This window comes from Perognathus longimembris, chromosome 28 (genome assembly GCF_023159225.1).
Source record: "Perognathus longimembris pacificus isolate PPM17 chromosome 28, ASM2315922v1, whole genome shotgun sequence".
NCBI classification, from domain to species: domain Eukaryota; kingdom Metazoa; phylum Chordata; class Mammalia; order Rodentia; family Heteromyidae; genus Perognathus; species Perognathus longimembris.
Genome location: NC_063188.1, coordinates 595,930 through 615,473, shown reverse-complemented (window position 1 = coordinate 615,473; position 19,544 = coordinate 595,930). Strand labels below are relative to the sequence as shown.

Here is a 19,544-nt window from a genome sequence, read left to right as displayed (position 1 = left end):
ACTATCTAGTGGAGCTAAAACTGACTAACCTGATGTACAAGGACCTTTGCTAAGGGGCTCTGCTTCTACTTAGGTCTCCTTTGCATCATTCCTTAAAGTCTAGCCAGACTAAGGTTTTACATGTTCCCTAAACAGGCTCTTGCTATGCCTAGAGAGCCTCTTGCCCCACTCTCATCTCTGCCTGAGGATTTTTTTCTATTAATTTTGTGGTCCAAAATTTGAACAGCATGAATATATCATCTTTGTATATATACATTTATCAAAAATATATGCCAGAAGGAAATACCCAGGATTTCAGTTTCTGTGGAAGACAGGATTAGGGTTGATTTTTTAAAACATTTTTTTTCATTACACATACCTGTATTTGTTTGGTAACAAGGAAACCTAAGCAGATGTGTGATTGCCTCAAACACAAGATCCTCCTACCTGTTGCACAGGAGCTGGTGACGCTGAATTGAAGTCCAGAGCCAAATAATCTAGGCTGAATTTCTTTGTCCATGTAAGAGCACCACTGCTCAGGGAGTTGACCATTCTGTGCTCCTCCTAGGAATCAATATCACAGGACTCCAGTTAATGATGTGTAGGCAGGCTGTTCCTGGGAAAGAAGGGCACATTTGGCTTCATCCAAGTAGCTGCCATCAGATCATAAGAGACCTGAGAAAACTTGACCAAACATCTGAATGAGATACATTTCAAAGACAATAAAGCCAGTTCAGCATTTACTATGAAACCCTACTATTACAAGAGAGGGTTTACCAAAATTCCCTTACAAAAGAATGTCCTTTATGGATCTGACAGGCCCATGCTACTTTTATAGATTAACTTTTGAGATGATCAGTACATTTATGAAAGTTCTAGGCAAAGCATTTCAAATGCTCCATACTACTCTGCATCCTGGTTAACAATTGTTATTGTCAGACCTTTATACCTTTTTCCAAACGATGATGTTTGGTAAAGTAATATCTTCTCAGGGTTTCAGGTTTTTTTTTTTAATTTTCCCTAGTTATTTACTGCTTTGGGCATGTTTTCTTGTGTTGAAGAAACATTTATTGTTTTCATTCTGTTTGCATTTTAGCTTCATTTTTGTAATGAAGTGTATTTTTTTCTTATTTATCTTGAATACTTCCTCATATATTTTGGAGACTAAGCACATGTTGGTTATACAAGATTCAGATGGCCATTTCAGTCTCTGGCCTGCCTTTTCATTTTTTAAAAATGGTAACATTCATGCTTCTAATATGTCTTTTCCTATGTGTTTTGGACATGAGTTTTCTTCAGGGAATCTTTGTCTAAGCTTAGATTATGATTTATTTTTCCATGTTGTCTCCTAAAATGATCAAGTTTTAACTTTCATGTTTATTAGCAGTTTCACTTGAACTAATTCCAATATATATTGGCAAACATACATATACTTTCTTCCTTTTCTAATTAATTATTTTTCCTTTACACAGGGTCTCACTCTAGTTCAGGCTGGCCTGGCACTAAACATTCTCCAGCCTCTGCCTTCTGCATACTGAGATTACAAGCATTCACTACCATGCCTGGCTTCCGTGTGTTCCTTTGTGTTGTTTTTTTCAGTTTATTTATTTATAAATTATATTTTTATTAACTTTAAATTATTGTACCAAAGGATTACCATTTACCTGTCAGTTTATAAGTACAATGCATCTTGATCAATATCCACTATATCATTCCCCCCTGTTGTTGTATCTTGTGAAGAATTGCTCTTTTCTCAGTAATAGAGCCTGTCTGCATTTATACATCAAGCAAGCTATATTATGGTTTGGTTTCTATTTATGGGCTTTCCCTTTTATCCTATTAGTATACAGGTCTATTTTTATTCAAGGACTGCATTGACTATTGCTGGTGTTAATAAGAAAAAATTCACTCACTCTATTCTTCCAGAATGCCTTGGTTATACTTGGCCCTTTGACCTTAATAAATAAGTATTCAAATCAGCTTCAAAGTTTCTCAATAATCACCCTTAGGTGTTTAGTAAAATACAAGTCTAATATTTGAGTCTTCCACTTCAGAAATATAATCTATTTCATTTATTTAGATCCCTTCCAGTTTTTCTGTAGTCAATATTTTCTCTATAATGTTTTTTTATTTTTTATTACTAAATACCTAGAATTTGTTTTTATTATAAATGGTCTATTTTCTTTAAATTCTACTTTTGATTTCTTACCATTGTGTAGACATTCAACTGATTTTTTTTTTTTTTTTGGCCAGTCCTGGGCCTTGGACTCAGGGCCTGAGCACTGTCCCTGGCTTCTTCCTGCTCAAGGCTAGCACTCCGCCACTTGAGCTACAGCGCCGTTTCTGGCCGTTTTCTGTATATGTGGTGCTGGGGAATCGAACCTAGGGCCTCGTGTATCCGAGGCAGGCACTCTTGCCACTAGGCTATATCCCCAGCCCCGATTTTTTTTTTTTTTTTGGCCAGTCCTGGGGCGTGGACTCAGGGCCTGAGCACTGTCCCTGGCTTCTTTTTGCTCAAGGCTAGCACTCTGCCACTTGAGCCACAGCACCACTTCTGGCCATATTTTGTATATGTGGTGCTGGGGAATCGAACCCAGGGCCTCATGTATACGAGGCAAGCACTCTTGCCACTAGGCCATATCCCCAGCCCCTCAACTGATTTTTGTGAATTGATTTTATATCAATTAATCTCAGTAATGCCTTTGATTAATTCTAATTATTTCTAAGTAGCTCATTTAAAGTATTTTGGGTAGCAATCCCTTCATTTATGAATAATTGTGGTTTTTCTTCCTCCTTACTTTGTAATCATTATTTCTTTTGGTTCTTTAATTTGACATAAGTCATTGGATGAGAATTCAATTATAATGCTGCATAGAAATAGTTACTATCCCACTCTCACCCACAGATAGCTTTCCCAGGAAAAACTCAGTAAAGAAACTTCAGATTTAAATGAAACTACAAACCAATTGGACTCAACAGACATCTCCAGAACACTTCTAGCAGTTGTAGAAGTCATATTCTTCTTGGCAGTTTATGGAACAGTCCCCAAAATAGACCATATTCAAGATCATAAAGTCATTCTCAGCAAATGTAGAAAAAGTTAACCCCCGTAACTTGTAAGACTATACAGAATAAAATTAGATCTTATTAGTAAAAATTTTTACAACTGTAGAAAATATTCAAACTCATGAGGAGTGGACAACAAACACATTGCTTAAAGTTGAATGGGTAATTAAAGATAACAGGGGAAATTCAAAACTTTCTTGAATCCAATGAAAATGAAAATACAACCCACCAGAACCTTTGGGGCACAGCAAAGGCAGTTTAAATAAAAAGTTTATAGCTATGGGCACCTATATCAACAACATGTATTTCAAATTAATACTCTAATAATGCACTTGAAGCTCTTTGAAAAAAACAAAAAACAAGGCAAATCCAAACTAATAGATGGAAACAAGGAATAAATATCAAGGTAGAAATCAATGAAGTAGAGATTTAAAAACACTACATAAAGAATCAAGAAAACTAAAAATTGGTTCTTTGAAAAGATAAACAAAATTGATAAAACCTTACCCAATATGATTAAAAGGAGAAGAGAAATCACACAAATAAATAAAATGAGATGAAAAGGGGGATACTATAACAGATACTAGTGAGGTCTAGACCATTATGAAGGAAGACTTAGAAAACCTTTCTCAAACAGGAAAATTGAGTAAAAATTGATATTACAAACCAATGAGACTGAAATAGCAGTAAAGGATCTCCCACCAATGAAAAGTGCATGATCCTGTGGGTTCACAGCTCAATTTTATATGGCCTTTAACACCAATGCTATTCAATTTTTCTATGAAACAGAAACTGGGTGATCACTACCACACTTGTTCTTTGAAGCTAATATTGAAGCTCTCAAATGGACAGGAACACAACACAAAGAAGAACTATACCCCACATCTTCTTTCATGTCAAGATGCAAGGATGCTTCAATATACACAAATCAAAAAAAACATAACAGATTTAAAGACAAGAATCAAAAAAAATCCCAATAGATGCATAAAAAAGCCTTTGACAAAATACAGCATCCTTTTATAACCAAAGCTCTGGAGTATCTAGGAACAGAAGCCTCATAGTTCAACAAAAGAAAGACGATATATGACAAGCCTATAACAAATATCATACTAAATGGTGAAAATCTCAAGTCATTTGGGAACAAGACAAAGATGCCCACTCTCACCACTCCTATTGAATATAGTACTGGAATCCTAGCCAGAGCAATAAAGCTACAGAAAAATATAAAAGAATCAAAATTGAGAAGGAAAAAGTCAAACTTTCCCTATTTGTAGATGATTTGGTCCTATATCTAGTGGACTCTAAACACTCCACACCCAAATTCCTAGGGTTGATAAATATCTTCAACAAAGTAGCAGGACATAAAATAAACACAAAAATATGTTGTATTTCTATATAATTGAAAATATGTAAAAGAAAATTGAGAGAACAATCCCATTCCTAATAACCTAAAAATACCTAGAAATAAACCTAACCAAGTTGGTGAAGGGCCTCTGCAATAGAAACTACAAAACTTTGAAGAAAGAAACTGAAGTAGACACCAGGAGATGCAGAGAAATTCCATGTTCATGGATTGGCAGAATAAAGACAGAAAATGGCCAGACTGCCAAAGGCCATCTATAAATTAAATGTAATAGCTATCAAAATTTTGATGACATTCTTTGCAGACATGGAGAAAACAATCCAAAATTAATATGGAAACAGAAAAAGGCTCCAAGTAGTCCAAGCAGTTTTCAACAAAGAAAGCGATGCTGGAGCTATTACAAGTTTAGACTTCAAACTATACTACAGAGTCATAGTATACAACTTAGTGCTGGCACAAAACCATACCTGAAGACTAATGAAACAGACTAGAAGATCCACAAATGAATGAGTCCATATACCAAAAGCATCTGGTTTTGACAAAGGACACAAAATGTATCTGGGGGAAAAAAACCTCTTTAATAAATGGTATTGAGAAAAACGGGATGCTCATATGCAGAAATCTAAAAATGGATCCATGTCTGTCATCTTGTGCATATAAATTGTAAAATCAATTCAAAGTGGATCAAAGACCTTAAAATGTGATTGGAAACCTTGAAACAACTAAATTAAAGAATAGAGAAAAAATTAGAATTCAGAGAGTGAGGGAAAGAGTGGATTGGGAGGGATGACTGAGAACACCGAAAAAGGTGACATTGATCAAGAAGCACTTTATTCATAAACTGCTTCATAGAATACTTAATGATAGTAAATAAAAATTGAGGTTAAAAATAACAAGATGTAAGAGATTTTGAGAAATTTTAGAGACTTAATTTCTTTTTGGTTAAAATATGTACAATTACTCTACAGTTTTTTTAAAAGGGTTGAACTCTGAAGACTTACATATTGAATAGCTATTTACAAATTACATCCTTTTACCTACAATTATTAAGTCTCCTATGAGGTGTAGCTAATCTTGAGACTCACTTGACAGCCTTGAGAATGAAGTATAATTTTTTATTGCTGCAACTAACTAACATGTGTACCAGCATTTTGGATTAAATTATTTTGAAATTAAAAAGTCACAAGACAAAAAATAAATGGGCAAAGGGACTAAATAGGCGCTCCTCAGAAGTACAAATGGCCAATAAATACCTGAAGAAATGTTCAACATCTGTAGCCATAAGGAAAACAGAAATCAAACCAACACTGAAATTCTATCTCTTTCATGAAGTCAGAATGGCCATGGTCAAGAATATGAACAATGAATGCTGGTGAGGACATGGGGAAAAAGGAACCCTAATATATTGTTGGTAAGAATGTGAATTAGTGTAAGCACTATGAAAGTCAGTATGGAAATTCCTCAAAAAACTTAAAAAAAATACACGTGCACACGCACGTATACACACACACACACACACACACACACACACACAATGATCTATATTACTCTTGGGCATTTATCTGAAAGATTGCAAGTCAGGACACCATAAAGGCATCTGTTGATCCATGTTCATTGCAGCACTACTCACAATAGTCAAAGTATGGAAATAGCTCAGAAGCATTACAATGGTTGAGTGGGTCAAGAAAATGCAGCATATATACATTTCAGTATTCAGGAAGAATAACATGTTATTTTCAGGGGAATGTTTGCTATTATTCCAGTATGTTTGCCTTTGTGATTTTCTATGACTGTCATTTTACTTTCAATGTTTTCTTTGTTCTGTACACTTAGTATTTTAAGTACAATAGCTCATAGGAAGGGTTTTATTTTTCTGGTTTTGTCTGCTGTTCCAAAAGCCTCCTGTTCCTACATGGTTGTTTCGTTTTCGAGATGTGGGCAACTATTGTTATTACTTACTGAGTATGATTATTTGCCTTTAAGTATCTACATCTTCTTCTATGTATACGACTCCCAAGTTTGATCTTTTAATGGAGACTCAGAGGTCTTATATAATCTGTACAGTTTCTTGTCTTTTTATCTATTATTTTCAGAATTTCTAAATCATTTGCCTTGTCTTCAAGCGTCTTCTACTTTATCCAGTCTATTGGAAAGGCTTTACACTTTAAATCTTTTATGTGACTTATTGAGCCTTTTATTTTCAGAATCTTAATTTTAGTTCTCTTTTTCAATACTTTAAAATGATTCCTATATCTTTATTGAATTCCTCTTTCATATTCCGCATTATTCAAAGCCAATATGGGCATAAAAGTTTGTGAAACTCTGCCTCAATCAATGGTTTCAAGTCTGTTATCCCAACTACAGGAGAAACACTATAGCTAAGTGTAGTAGTATGTGTCTGTCTTACCCAGTGACATAGAGAAATTCATGTAGGAGGATTGCAGTCCAAAAACCAAAACAAATAAGGTTAAAAGGGTTTTAGTTTATCTGTCTTATTAGCATGACAACATCACTTCAATTACAAAAATTGTCAAAAAATATCCAACAATCTGCTAACAAAAAAACAACAACAACCCCAGGCTATAGTCACTGTTGAATTCTATAAAACCATTAGAGAAGAAATAGTACCAATACTCCTCAAACTATTCCATAAAATAGAAATAGAAGGAATGTTGCTATACTCATTCTATGAAGTATTAACTCATTCTAAAACCAGACTTAAATAAAAAAGAAAAATATAGACCAATCTCTTTGATAAATATAGATCCAAAAATTTTCAATAAAATATTTGCAAACCAAATTCAACAGCACATCAAAAAGTCATACTGTAATTAAGTTGCTTTCATTCCAGTTATTCAAAGTTATCTAAGAAAAAACCTTTTGACAAAATTAATCATCCTTTTATAAGAAAAATCTCTAAAGAAACCAGAAACAGAAGGAAATTGCCTGAACATAACAAAGCCTATATACGACATACAGTCAATATCATACACACTAAATGGTGAAAAGCTAAAATCATTTCCTCTAAGTGAGCAATGAGACAAAGTGTTCATTCTTATTAAATATAGTACTGGGTCCCTCACCAGAGGAATAAGGCAAGAGAAGGAAATATAAGGGGATCCAAATGGTGAAAAAAGAAGTAAAAGTATCTCTATTTGCAGATAATATGACTCAAAAGACAAAAGACACTAAAGATTCCACTCTAAAACTTTCAGATCTCATGAACACTTTTCACAACGTAGAATGATAAAAATAAGCCAGTAATTTTTGTATATACCAACAATGAACAGGTGGAGAAGTATATCAGGAAAGCAATTATGTTTAGTCTCAAAGACACTTAGGGATAAAATTAAACAAGGTGCTAAGAAATTTCTGCAATGAAATTATAAAACCTTAAAGAAGGAAATTGATGAAGATACTAGGAATGAGCTCCCATGCTGACATATTGGGAAAATTTATATTGTAAAAGTGAAATCAACCTACAAAGTCAATGCAATTGCTATCAAAACCTCAATGTCAGGGGCTGGGGATATAGCCTAGTGGCAAGAGTGCCTGCCTCGGATACACGAGGCCCTAGGTTCGATTCCCCAGCACCACATATACAGAAAACGGCCAGAAGCGGCGCTGTGGCTCAAGTGGCAGAGTGCTAGCCTTGAGCGGGAAGAAGCCAGGGTCAGTGCTCAGGCCCTGAGTTCAAGGCCCAGGACTGGCCAAAAAAAAAAAAAAAAAAAACCTCAATGTCATTCTTCAAAGAAATAGAAAAATCAATTTATGAATTTGCATGGAAGCATAAAAAGACTCCATAGTTAAAGCAAACTTGAATAAGAGAAATGCTGAAAGTACCACAATTCCATAGTTGAAAAGATCCACAAAAATGGAAAATCTTTACAAGGCATACATATGAAAAGGGGTTAATATTCATAATATAGAAGAATTTCCTATAACTCAATAACAACAATAAAAAACAAACAACTCAACAAAGTATCTCTCTAAAAATAAAAACAAGTGGCCAAGAAGCACATGAAAAGATGCTTAGCATCACTAGTCATTACAGAAATGTAAATGATAACCACAATTACATTGCTACTTCCTGTTGATTATTATGCCTGTTATGGAATGGGGATGGTATAAATGGTGAAAGTATAAGAGAAGAACAAATCAGAGCCCTTGTATATTGATGGCATGATGTAAAATGGTATCGCCACTGTGATTCCTTAAAAAATTTAAACATGGAATGTCCGTATGTTCCAGCAATTTCACTTCTAGGTATATATCCAAAAGATTGAAAGCAGGAACACAAACATACACTGTACCTCTATGTTTATAGTATCAAACCAAAATGTCCATTATTGGATGGATGTATTCATATAATTAAATATTACTCAGATTTAAGGAATAAAATTCTGATATATACCTTAATATGGACAAATTAAAAACACTATGATAAATGAAAGAATGCAGATACAAGAGGACAAGTGTATGATTCCACTTTTATAGAAGACCTAGAATAGGAAATTGACAGAGAAAGAAAGTAGACTAGATATTAGACCTTGAGGGCAGGAGAACATCTGTTTGAGATGAAAAAGTTATTAAGATGGACCATGGTGATGGCTATAAAACATTGTGAATGTATTTAATGCCACTGAATTGTATGCCTAAACAGTTAAAATATTAAATATGTTAGGTATAACATATTATACTAAAATATATTTCTGAAGTACTAGAAAAGAATATTTATAATTATTTTAATGGCTTCTAAACTTGAAGGAATCCAAAACTCTTTCAATGGGTAGATAAATAAAATGTGGTACATCCATACATACAATTGAATATTACTCAGCAATAAAACAAGAAGAAGCTGTCGACATATGCAGCAATTTGGATGAATGTTACCCATTATTCTGAGTGAAATAACCCAGCCACAAATGTACTATTTATGTCTATTTATGTGGCATTATCAAAAAGACAAGAACTACAGTGATAAAGAATAGATCAGTGGTTACCAGGGACTAGCAGTGGACAGAAGGTGTAGCTATGAAGAAGTAGCACAAGTTTGTGTGTGTGCATATGCATACTCATATGTATTCAAACTCAGAACTGAATAACAAGAGAATAAATTTTATTCTATGTATAAAAACTTTAAAAAGTATTATAATACTATGATAAAATTTAGTGGGAGGTTTAAGAGTCTAGACTTGTACTATAAAAGCCTTACAAAACTGTTGAAATTACAAGTTTGAGAAACTGATAGAGAAGAAACAACACATTAAAATTTTGTTTATTTTTAAGATTTCCTATAATTTCACAAACATTTTAGAGCTATGAGAGAACTTGTAGATCAATAAAACAAAAGTTACATTTCAATCTCTGGCCTTAATGCTTAATAATTGGATCAAAACTTTTCCTCCAAGAGAACAACTTAACACATACAAGTATGCACAAAATCAAAATCAAATCATGAGTTTCTGACTACCATATTGCAGTAATGTGTATAAAAGAAACAAAATAAATCAAAGTAATTTGCAACTATCTTGTTTGTAAAGTTAAACAAACACAATCAAATGAACTAAGACAGCCTAAAACACTTGTATGAACAATTGTACAAGGCATTTCACAGCTAGCTTGAACAGGTGCTCTTAGCTCTCCAACTGCTATGTTGTATTACTTAGAAATGGAAACAGTCATTGGCCACTGACTACAAACTTAGGCAAGCAATGAATCCTTAACTGTATTGTCAATGAAACCTCTGGTCTTTCTCACAACCTCAAAGATCAGAAGTAAATTGCTGGTGTCTGGAATGACTCCGTACTTGCTTCCATTATATTTTAGGTTTACTTCCCCTCTCTGTTCTCTGGAGACAAAGCACAGCTGTTCAGTATCCTTTATAGAAGTGTTTTCTTCTAGAAGTTTCCCAAGGGCCATTACTAAGTGTAAGATTTGTATATGAGTCATTTTCCATCTGCATATGGTTAAGTGCACTTACAGCATGATTATCATAAATAAAAAGGCAAGATGAAGCATTTAATTATCGCTTTCTGGGAAAGCATAAATTTTGGATTTTCAATTGCCTTTTATTCTGTTGTATAGGAGAAGACTGTCTTCTCCAAAGTAGATAGTAATAATGCCATGAACATTGTCCTGAGATCTATTTTCAAAATTTCAAGTTCACACTCAACTTATATCTAGAATTTAATATGATAGTTCTTAATTTTTATTTTATTTTCTTAAAAACGACTTTTATTAGCACTCATTAGTTGCTAAGTGGAGATTCATAGCGACATTGCCATATATGCATACAATGTACTTCATTAATGTCATCTCTTCTATCATTCTTCTTTATCCCCCTGCTCGTTCTTCAAATAATTTCAACAAGGTTCATTATTCCATTTTGACACACGCATGTAAAGTACTTCAACCATATTCACCCTCCCTAGAGCCTATTTTACTTTCCTGCATTTATTGTTTTAGTGTATATTAATTGTACCAAGTTTCTCCATGGTATTTTACACATGTATACATTGCATATTCATCAGAATAACCCCCTTCATTGCTCTCTCTCCTTCCTAAGATGTCTCTATATCTCTAAACTGAAGAATAGGCACAGTTCTAGCTACAGTGTACACCAATTTCTAGAGGTGCTAAAATATTCTTAAAAACCTATTATCTTAATAGCATACAAGATGAAGAGCATAGAAGGGACAACAAGGTAGAAAGTAGATATTAACACTCTTCACCTCTGTTTATTTGTTTTGTTTTTGTTGCCAGTCCTGGGCCTTGGACTCAGGGCCTGAGCACTGTCCCTGGCTTCTTTTTGCTCAAGGCTAGCACTCTACCTCTTGAGCCACAGCGCCACTTCTGGCTTTTTTCTATAAATGTGATGCTGAGGAATCAAACCCAGGGCTTCATGTATACGAGTCAAGCACTCTTGCCACTAGGCCACATTCCCGGCAACACTCTTCAACTCTGAATTGCTAATCAAAGGATGGAGATGTCTGTGTCTCTATCCATCTAGGTCTATAGAATTACACTATAACACTAGTTTTCAGAGGTTATGACATACCAGGAAGGTTCAGAGTCAGATGTTCTTATAAAAGTGAGCCTCTAATATGTGCTTTTTCACAGCCTAGACTCTGGACATCCAGGGAATTACAAACCTATTGGGGTCAAACAGGATACCACAGACTCAATGAAAAGAATTGCCGACATTTTCATTTTGTCATAACACAGGCTTCAGACCTGGGTTCTCCTGAAATACTGTGGCCTCAAAATGGCATGAGGATCTGAATACTGCAGGAAAGAAAAATAGCTTCAAATTGATTCACTTCTAATCTAGAAAAGATGTGACCTGGTTTTATAATCAAGTGAGTGTTTTAAGGTTGCACAGAGATTTCTGAGGGATGTGTTTTTTTTATAATGAACTCACAAGACTATAGACTGGGAGAAGAAAAAGAACATGAAAAATATAGGATTACCATTTGGATGTAGCTTTCTTCCTCTTCTCTGGTAACAGAATTGGCAAAAAATCTTGCAGAATTAATACTGTTTCTTTCTGGAGAGAGAAAGCTGGTTCGATTGCTAAGAACAAAAAATATAGATGAGGTCAAGGCAATGTCTTACAGCTGTTCTGAAAGGCAGCCAGGAACTGACATGGCCCCATGGGGTTTGAGCCCTCCTCTTCCAGACACAACTTCCTTCCGGCCCAAGCAAATTCTGAAGAAGCAGAGACTTTGCAGCAGCTCTGGCCCACTCTGGGGCAAGTGGCTCACAATGTCTTTTTCCTAGGCCCCCAATCTGATACAGTTTATGAGCTTTCTAGAAACAGACCAGTTAACAATAACAAAACAGAAAAAAAAACACAAAATACCCCCACTTATTTAGGGAAAAGCCCCACTTCTTTGGAGTCTGTTACTTCCAGAGTAAGCAGGAAAAGCAAGAAAGTATGGTCATCATTCTGAGAGGACAAGAATAAGATTGTGGGATAATTTCCTTCATACTCTTGAAGAGAGAAACACAGTGTGGGTATCTGTGCAGTTTTCCCTGAAAATAAAGCTCATTGCAGAATTCTGCTTTACAAAGTCATTGTGCGTTGTGGCATTTGCAGTGAACCAGGAAACTACTGGGCCAGCCTCAGGACTCTGAAAATGAAATTTCTAAATGGTAGGACAAGTGACTGAAGATTCATTTTTGGATTTTTCTATCCAACACATGAAATATCCCACCTTTTCTGAGAGCTTCCATTTCAAGCTACATTCACAAAGTTGGACTTTTGGAAGCTCAGCTACTAGTACTGGCCCTGCCCGTGTGCCATAGCTGATCATTTTGACAGAATTTCACATTTCTTTCTTCTCAGGAAATCTGACTTTGGATTGAAAAAGAGCCCATTTGTGTTGGCACTGAAACTAAAGCCTATAAATAAGCTCAGGAACTATAGTAAAGCTATCTTTGGCCACAAGAAAAAAAAAGAGTTTTGCAAAGACCGATGATTTACAAGATGTGAAGGGACAAGAAGATATGAGAGAATGAGAGAGAAGATGACTTGTGCTCCATCCAATTCCTGGCTCCAGAATCTCAGGAAATCCAATCATATTCCATCTTTTGTGCTACAAAAACCACCTGTGACTCTGGATAATAAACCCAGCCCCTCCTTTGGTTTAGGTAACATGAAGCAGGTTGCAATCACATGAGGCTCACCTAAGGCTGGAAGTGGCTATCAGAAGCTTACCAAGGCACAGTGCAGGTCCTGGCTAGAGATGCATGTTCCCGGATGGTGGAGAGGTTCCTCAGGTCCAGGGGAGGTGGCCGCGCTATAAGAAAATGCAGTTCGTTGTGTATCTGTAGCTTCTATTATTGATGATGTTCTTGTATCACCTTCCTGTGGTTGTACCTACACTATCGCTGTAATGTTATCTGAGTATATTGGAAACCGTGTATACTGGTATTGGAAGTAGGAAATTGAAAGGGAATACCAAATTTGAGAGACACAGGGTAAAAAAAGACAAACAACCACAAAAGCAATACTTGCAAAACTGTTTGGTGTAAGTGAACTGAACACCTCCGGGGGTGGGGGGGGTGGAAGGAAAAGGGGGAGGAGGGAGGGAGGTATGAGGGACAGGGTAACAAACAGTACAAGAAATGTATCCATTGCCTAACGTATGAAACTGTAACCTCTCTGTACATCAGTTTGATAATAAAAATTTGAAGAAAAAAAAAGAAAATGCAGTTCGTTTTCAGGGATTCAAGACCACAATCTGAAGACTATAATAAACTGCCACATTCCACTTTCTTATCACACTAACCCCAAATTTACAAACAATTATCAAGCAAATGGTCACATTACTCACTGGAGGTACAAAAACTAAGGCCGTTCATTAGTCAATACACATTTCTGAGACCTCAGTGTTGGTTAGGCATGATTCTAGGTGTTTTAGATGTACTATGAATCAAGCAAGCAAAATCTCTGACTATGAGGAATTCAAATGCATTGCAGACACTCCACATGTCTGAGAGGTAGGTTCTAGTCTCTCCATCTCCAGATCATCATCTACTTGCAGATTCTTTTGCCTAAACATTCTTCCCTATGTCACTGGTTCTTCTTCACAGTTCAGCTGAATTTCTCCTCCTTAGAGAGCCCTCCCTTGACTTCCAGTCGGGATTAGACTCTATGTCATGGGTTTCATGGGTTCTCCTTTTGGATTTGTTCAGTGAAGTATCCTCTGCATGTAGAGAAGTGCTTGGTATTTGACCCCAGTGGTATCTGACTGCTTTGGTATCTACTTCATCCATTGAACTGTGTAGACAGCAACTGCTTAATTCCACTCTGGGTCACCAGAGCCTGCGACAGTGACCTTCCCATTGCCCAATTATTTTCTTTGGTGCCTTGGCCTGGGCAAATGGCTATGCTGGAAAGAGCACATCAGTTATATGTAGTTCCCAGGAGGTCTCAACAACTATACCTTGGTGTCAGGCTCACCTACCAAGTACCTCCTGACTTAGCCACCTACTCTCTCCTCTCTGGACTCCAGAGAGGAGTTCATCCCAGAACTCACTCCTTCTCATACAAGATTCCACTTTTGTACCTATGTGCTAAAGTTCCAGCCCTAAGTCAGTCAAATAACTTCTCTCTGCTAGTGATCAATAGACACATATGGCTATTTATACTCACAATATGACCAAATTTATTGAAATAAAATAAAATGCAGTTCCTCAGTCACACTAGCCACACTTCACATGTTCAATAGTTACATTTCTATCATCACAGAAAGTTCCACTGGATGGAATTTCTATACAAAATTAATTGAGCAAAACAATAATAGCCACTTGAAAGTTATAGGCCCCTGTGAAACTGTTTCTCATCAGAATGGATGGTTATTTCCTCTGCACCTCTAAGACAGAGTCTGTACTTGTATTTAGTACTGAATTCCTAATTCTTTTTCTTCCAGGTGTTTTTTATATATCTTCCTTCCCCTCACACTGAATAATTCTCCTTTCTTCCTCTTATTTGCATACCATCCAGTGCTTAGGACAGCAGTACACATATGAAAAATGCTCTGCAAAATAGGCAAATGTGGTATGATTCAAACTCAAGGGGGTAGGACTGCAATGGAACAGGCGTTAGTAGGGGCCTTAGCAGCCTTGGGAACAGATCATATGTGTCATCTGTATCAATTGCTTCCATGTACTCACACAGCCTAGTCAGAAGATGAGGTCGTGAAAGAATAAAGAAGTCCCTTTGACTTGCCTTTTCTTTCTCCCTCTTTTACCACTATGTGGGTCTATAAAGTGTAGCAGAACAAAGAGGCTTCCTGAAAGTGGTAATGCAGGAGGTAAATTGTCCAGGAGTTGAACTGCTCATTGCTTAAGTCTTCTACCATCCTCAGTCAGGTTTGCTGAGGATTATGCAGATAAATAGGTGATTAATTATACTTGACTATGTAATATATTGACAAATTGGTGTCGGAGGCCATTCTTGACTGCCAGAAAGCTGGCACTGTGGTTATATTCAAGTATTGTTTAAATGAGGAAATGCTCGGTAAGTTCCATTCTAATTCATCATCACCCACTCTTGGTTGTTGAAAATAGCCAAAGATAAGTTCGGTGGTGTGAATTTGACTTTGTAGGCCTCATTTTTAGGGCCACACTTTCTATAATTTCTCTAAGTCTTTCTGTCACAATAGTCTGGGATAGCAAGGTGCCTAGTCCTTCCCATTATATCCCAGACATTTCTTTCTTGTACTTTGTTGATGGTTTTCTAGTGCTTCCTTTTCAAGTATTTTTGCTCTTCTCCCTGACATAGCAGGTCCGTTCAAGTTCTTACCTTTCCTTTGAGGTTTAAGGTCTCTGTTCACTGGAGGAGGCTCCAAGTTTGCAGGTAACTCAGGCAGTAGGCTTGAGATGCTTCCTGAGCTCATTGGAATGTAGTCATCCTGGCTGCAGTGGGGTCCAAGACCAGAGGCAGTGAACTTGGGACTCATGGGCACATAGCCATCTTCAGCACTGGCTGAAATTGCAGGGTACACTGGAGAAAATTTACATGGCTGCAAGAGAACAGTAATAGATTAGGGACTATAAACTAATGATGGAAATAGATACCAATGACTATCAAGGTTGTGAATATAGTTTTTTTTGTTGTTGTTGGTTGTGGGGCTTGAACTCTGGGCCTTGGAGCTGGCCTTGAACTTTTGTGCTCAAGGCTAGTGTTTTACCACTTGAGCCACAGCACCACTTCCAGTTTTCTGGTGGTTAATTGGAGCTGAGTCTCACAGACTTTCCTGCCCGGCTTGCTTTGAACTGCAATCCTCCAATCTCAGCCTCCTGATAGCTAGGATAACAGTCATGGGCTATTGTTTTAATTCCAGACTGCTCAACAATAATCCTGAATTTCCTCAAGAAATTTAGTTAGACAAGCCTCTAACCAAAGTTCTGCACATAGATCCAATGTGTGAGAATAGGGAATAACTACCCTAGATTTGATGTTGAAAGACTGAAAGTGTTGAACGTATCACATAAATGTTTTAAGCATAATATGGTACTTGTTAGTTATCTCAATTAGGCCAACGTATAGGTTATTAAAATTTTTAGGGTCCTTATGGAATGCTAAGTCCAATAATTCTCCAACCAATTGAAGTCTTAAGGGGAGAGTAGATGAATCCTCAGAAATTCCAAGTGCTGAATTTCAAAGGATTTTAAGGGAACAGATACAATTCAGGATATTTTTTTGTTACACTTAATATTAAAAGAACCGAAATGCCAAACTTACCAGATTTAAACTAAGCCGCTTGTCTCGGTGTCTTAAGGATTGGCCTTCTATGTCAGCTGCAAGAAACAAGCCAGAGTGGTAAGAACATCAGGACATTATCAACAGAAACTAGGGTCTAAGACCTTATACTCTCCAGGGCCTGTGCTCAGCTCCAGAGAGGAACAGAAACATAACACATAATTTCAATACACTTGGCTTGATCTTGAGTCTAGCTAAGCAGTCAAAACCCATTCCCCAAACACATGGAAAATCAGACCAGATTTTGAAGAAATTTCTCTCTGATGGTTTTTGTTTTCTCTATGAATAGGGAAGACATAGCAAGAAATAGTAGGTAATTAAAAGATGCTTGTTGCATTTATTACATAATTCTTCAGAGTTTAGACATGGTGGAAGTAGAGGTGGGTGTTGAGGACAGGAGAGAAGATTTGAAATATTTTTTGCAGTGAGCAGGAGAACAAGGTGGAAATAGAATCAACAACATCAAGTGGTAGCATTGAGGACCCAATTGAGATCTATGATCGTGAATCAGTGACTATGATTTTCTGTAGCAATAGGCATAGCTCAGGCATAGCTATGGAAAGATAGAATACTTGGATTAAAATATGACTAAAAATTTGTCAGATGGGTATGAAAATGAAAAAAAATTAGAATAGTTGTTGAATTCAAAGAATTGTCCAGAAGGCATCTTGAATGCTACCTAATAATGCCAAATAATACCATGTAATAATACCAAAGCCAGGGCTGGGAATATGGCCTAGTGGCAAGAGTGCTTGCCTCCTACACATGAACCTCTTGGTTCGATTCCCCAGCACCACATATATGGAAAACGGCCAGAAGGGGCGCTGTGGCTCAGATGGCAGAGTGCTAGCCTTGAGCGGGAAGAAGCCAGGGACAGTGCTCAGGCCCTGAGTCCAAGGCCCAGGACTGGCCAAAAAAAATAAATAATAATAATACCAAAGCCAGAAAAGCCAATATAAGAAAAGGAAACAACACACACACACACACACACACACACACACACACACACACACACACACACACACCACAACTTAGATGTAAAATTCCTCAGAAAATACTAGTAAATTGAATTAACGCTGCAAAAATAGTATATATCAGGGCTAAATGGAATTCATCCTAGGTATACAAGGCTAGTTCAATATTTGAATATCAATTGTATCACTCATTATGTCAGAAAATTATGGCAGAAAAATCACATATCAATAGATGCAGAGAAAACATTTGAATATATTTAATTTTCATTCATGATTTAAAAAATTCAATAAGGTAGGAGTAAAGACAAATTTCAACTTAATAAAGAAAATCTACAATCTGTACGCTTGTACTGCTACCATTATACTTAATAGTGAGAAACTCAAATGTTTGTTCTATAAAGTCAGGAGCAAAGCAAGGACATTTCTTCTACTCACTAATTTTTAAGACTGCACTAGAAGTACTAGCTAATGTAATATGACAAACAAAGGAAATTAAAGCTGTACAGATTAGAAAGGAAGAAACAAAGGAAGAATGACATTATTATAAAAATGTGAAAGAATCAATGAAATTTTCCTGGAATAATAAGTTATTGCAAGGTTTTAGAATATAAAGTTATACAAAATTCACTCACTTTCCTACATAACAACAATGAACCTTGGAATTAGAAATTAAAAACAGTACTATTTATAACAGCACACCTCAAAATGATATGTGTTTATTTGGTTATTTGGTATAAACATAACAAAATACTACCAAATCTATATAAGGAAACCTACAAAATTCTTATAAAATAAATCGAAGAAATAAGTAAGTGAGCTGGGTGTTGGTTGGTCACAACTGTAATCCTAGCTAGTCAGGTTGCTGAAATACAGAGGATTAAAATTTGGGGTCAGCCTGGGCAAAAAAGTCCAGGAAACTGCATCTCCAATATAAACAATGCTAGAGGCCTGGCTCAAAATATAGACTGCAAGAAAGCTGAGCAAGTGTGAAGCCTCCTCAAACCCCATCTACAAGCAGAAAGAAACAGGTCAAATTTTTCCAAGTTAAGATGGTAGTCCCTGCCCAGGTTTCTCTCTGTATCTGAATTATAACAATTGACACATACCTTTCCAAGTTCTCATGTGATCTAAACCAGAGAGAGAGATTCTTCTTGGCACCACACTGCATTCTGGCTTCTTACCATGCCCATGCCATAGGGCCTGCTCTTCTTGGCGCCGTTCAGAGAGATAACTTGGCTTAGGGGGACGGGGAGGTGGGCTGTTGGACATAATGTCTAGTTCTTTTGCTCCATGGGGCAAAAAACCTTGTTTTTTATCCCCATGAATAGGGGGATTTAAGGCTGTTTCCAACTGTGGTAAAGAAGACAAGTGATCCCTAGGTGGACAGTTGATTTCTCTGTTCCAGATCACAGGAGGCTGGGGCCTCATGGACGGCGTCTCCTGAGATCCATTCCCATGGCGTGAGGGGTAGACCAAGCTATTGGAGGGTAGTGGCTGAAGGCCATCAACGAAAACATCATCAAATGAAGTTTGTTCCAATGAGCGGTCTGAATTTGACCAGCTATCACATCTGGTGGGAAGACTGAGGGAAGAAAAGCATGTAAAGTTGAGTATGTACCCTTCTACTCATGAAAAAAAATCCATGTTGGCCTCATTCTCTCTCTTTTTTTTTCTTTGCCAGTCCTGGGGCTTGGACTCAGGGCCTGAGCACTGTCCCTGGCTTCTTCCCGCTCAAGGCTAGCACTCTGCCACTTGAGTCACAGCGCCACTTCTGGCCGTTTTCTGTATATGTGGTGCTGGGGAATCGAACCCAGGGCTTCATGTATACAAGGCAAGCTCTCTTGCCACTAGGCCATATTCCCAGCTCCCATGTTGGCCTCATTATCAT

General features: G+C 36.8%; 1 protein-coding gene across 3 annotated transcripts in view; it reads right to left on the bottom strand.

The window, feature by feature from the left end:
- Positions 1 to 19,544, bottom strand: part of Gab3 (GRB2 associated binding protein 3) — a 63,583-nt gene that overhangs the window by 4,582 nt on the left and 39,457 nt on the right. For 2 of the 3 annotated variants that reach the window (XM_048336362.1, XM_048336363.1), the window contains exons 4-9: positions 18,763 to 19,238; positions 16,665 to 16,720; positions 15,723 to 15,942; positions 13,131 to 13,212; positions 11,881 to 11,983; positions 427 to 543 (exon numbers count right to left, since the gene is read on the bottom strand). In XM_048336362.1, coding sequence (XP_048192319.1) covers positions 427 to 543; positions 11,881 to 11,983; positions 13,131 to 13,212; positions 15,723 to 15,942; positions 16,665 to 16,720; positions 18,763 to 19,238 — 1,054 coding nt within the window. The remainder of the gene's footprint in view (positions 1 to 426; positions 544 to 11,880; positions 11,984 to 13,130; positions 13,213 to 15,722; positions 15,943 to 16,664; positions 16,721 to 18,762; positions 19,239 to 19,544) is intronic. The other variant, XR_007209377.1, reaches the window with a different exon arrangement.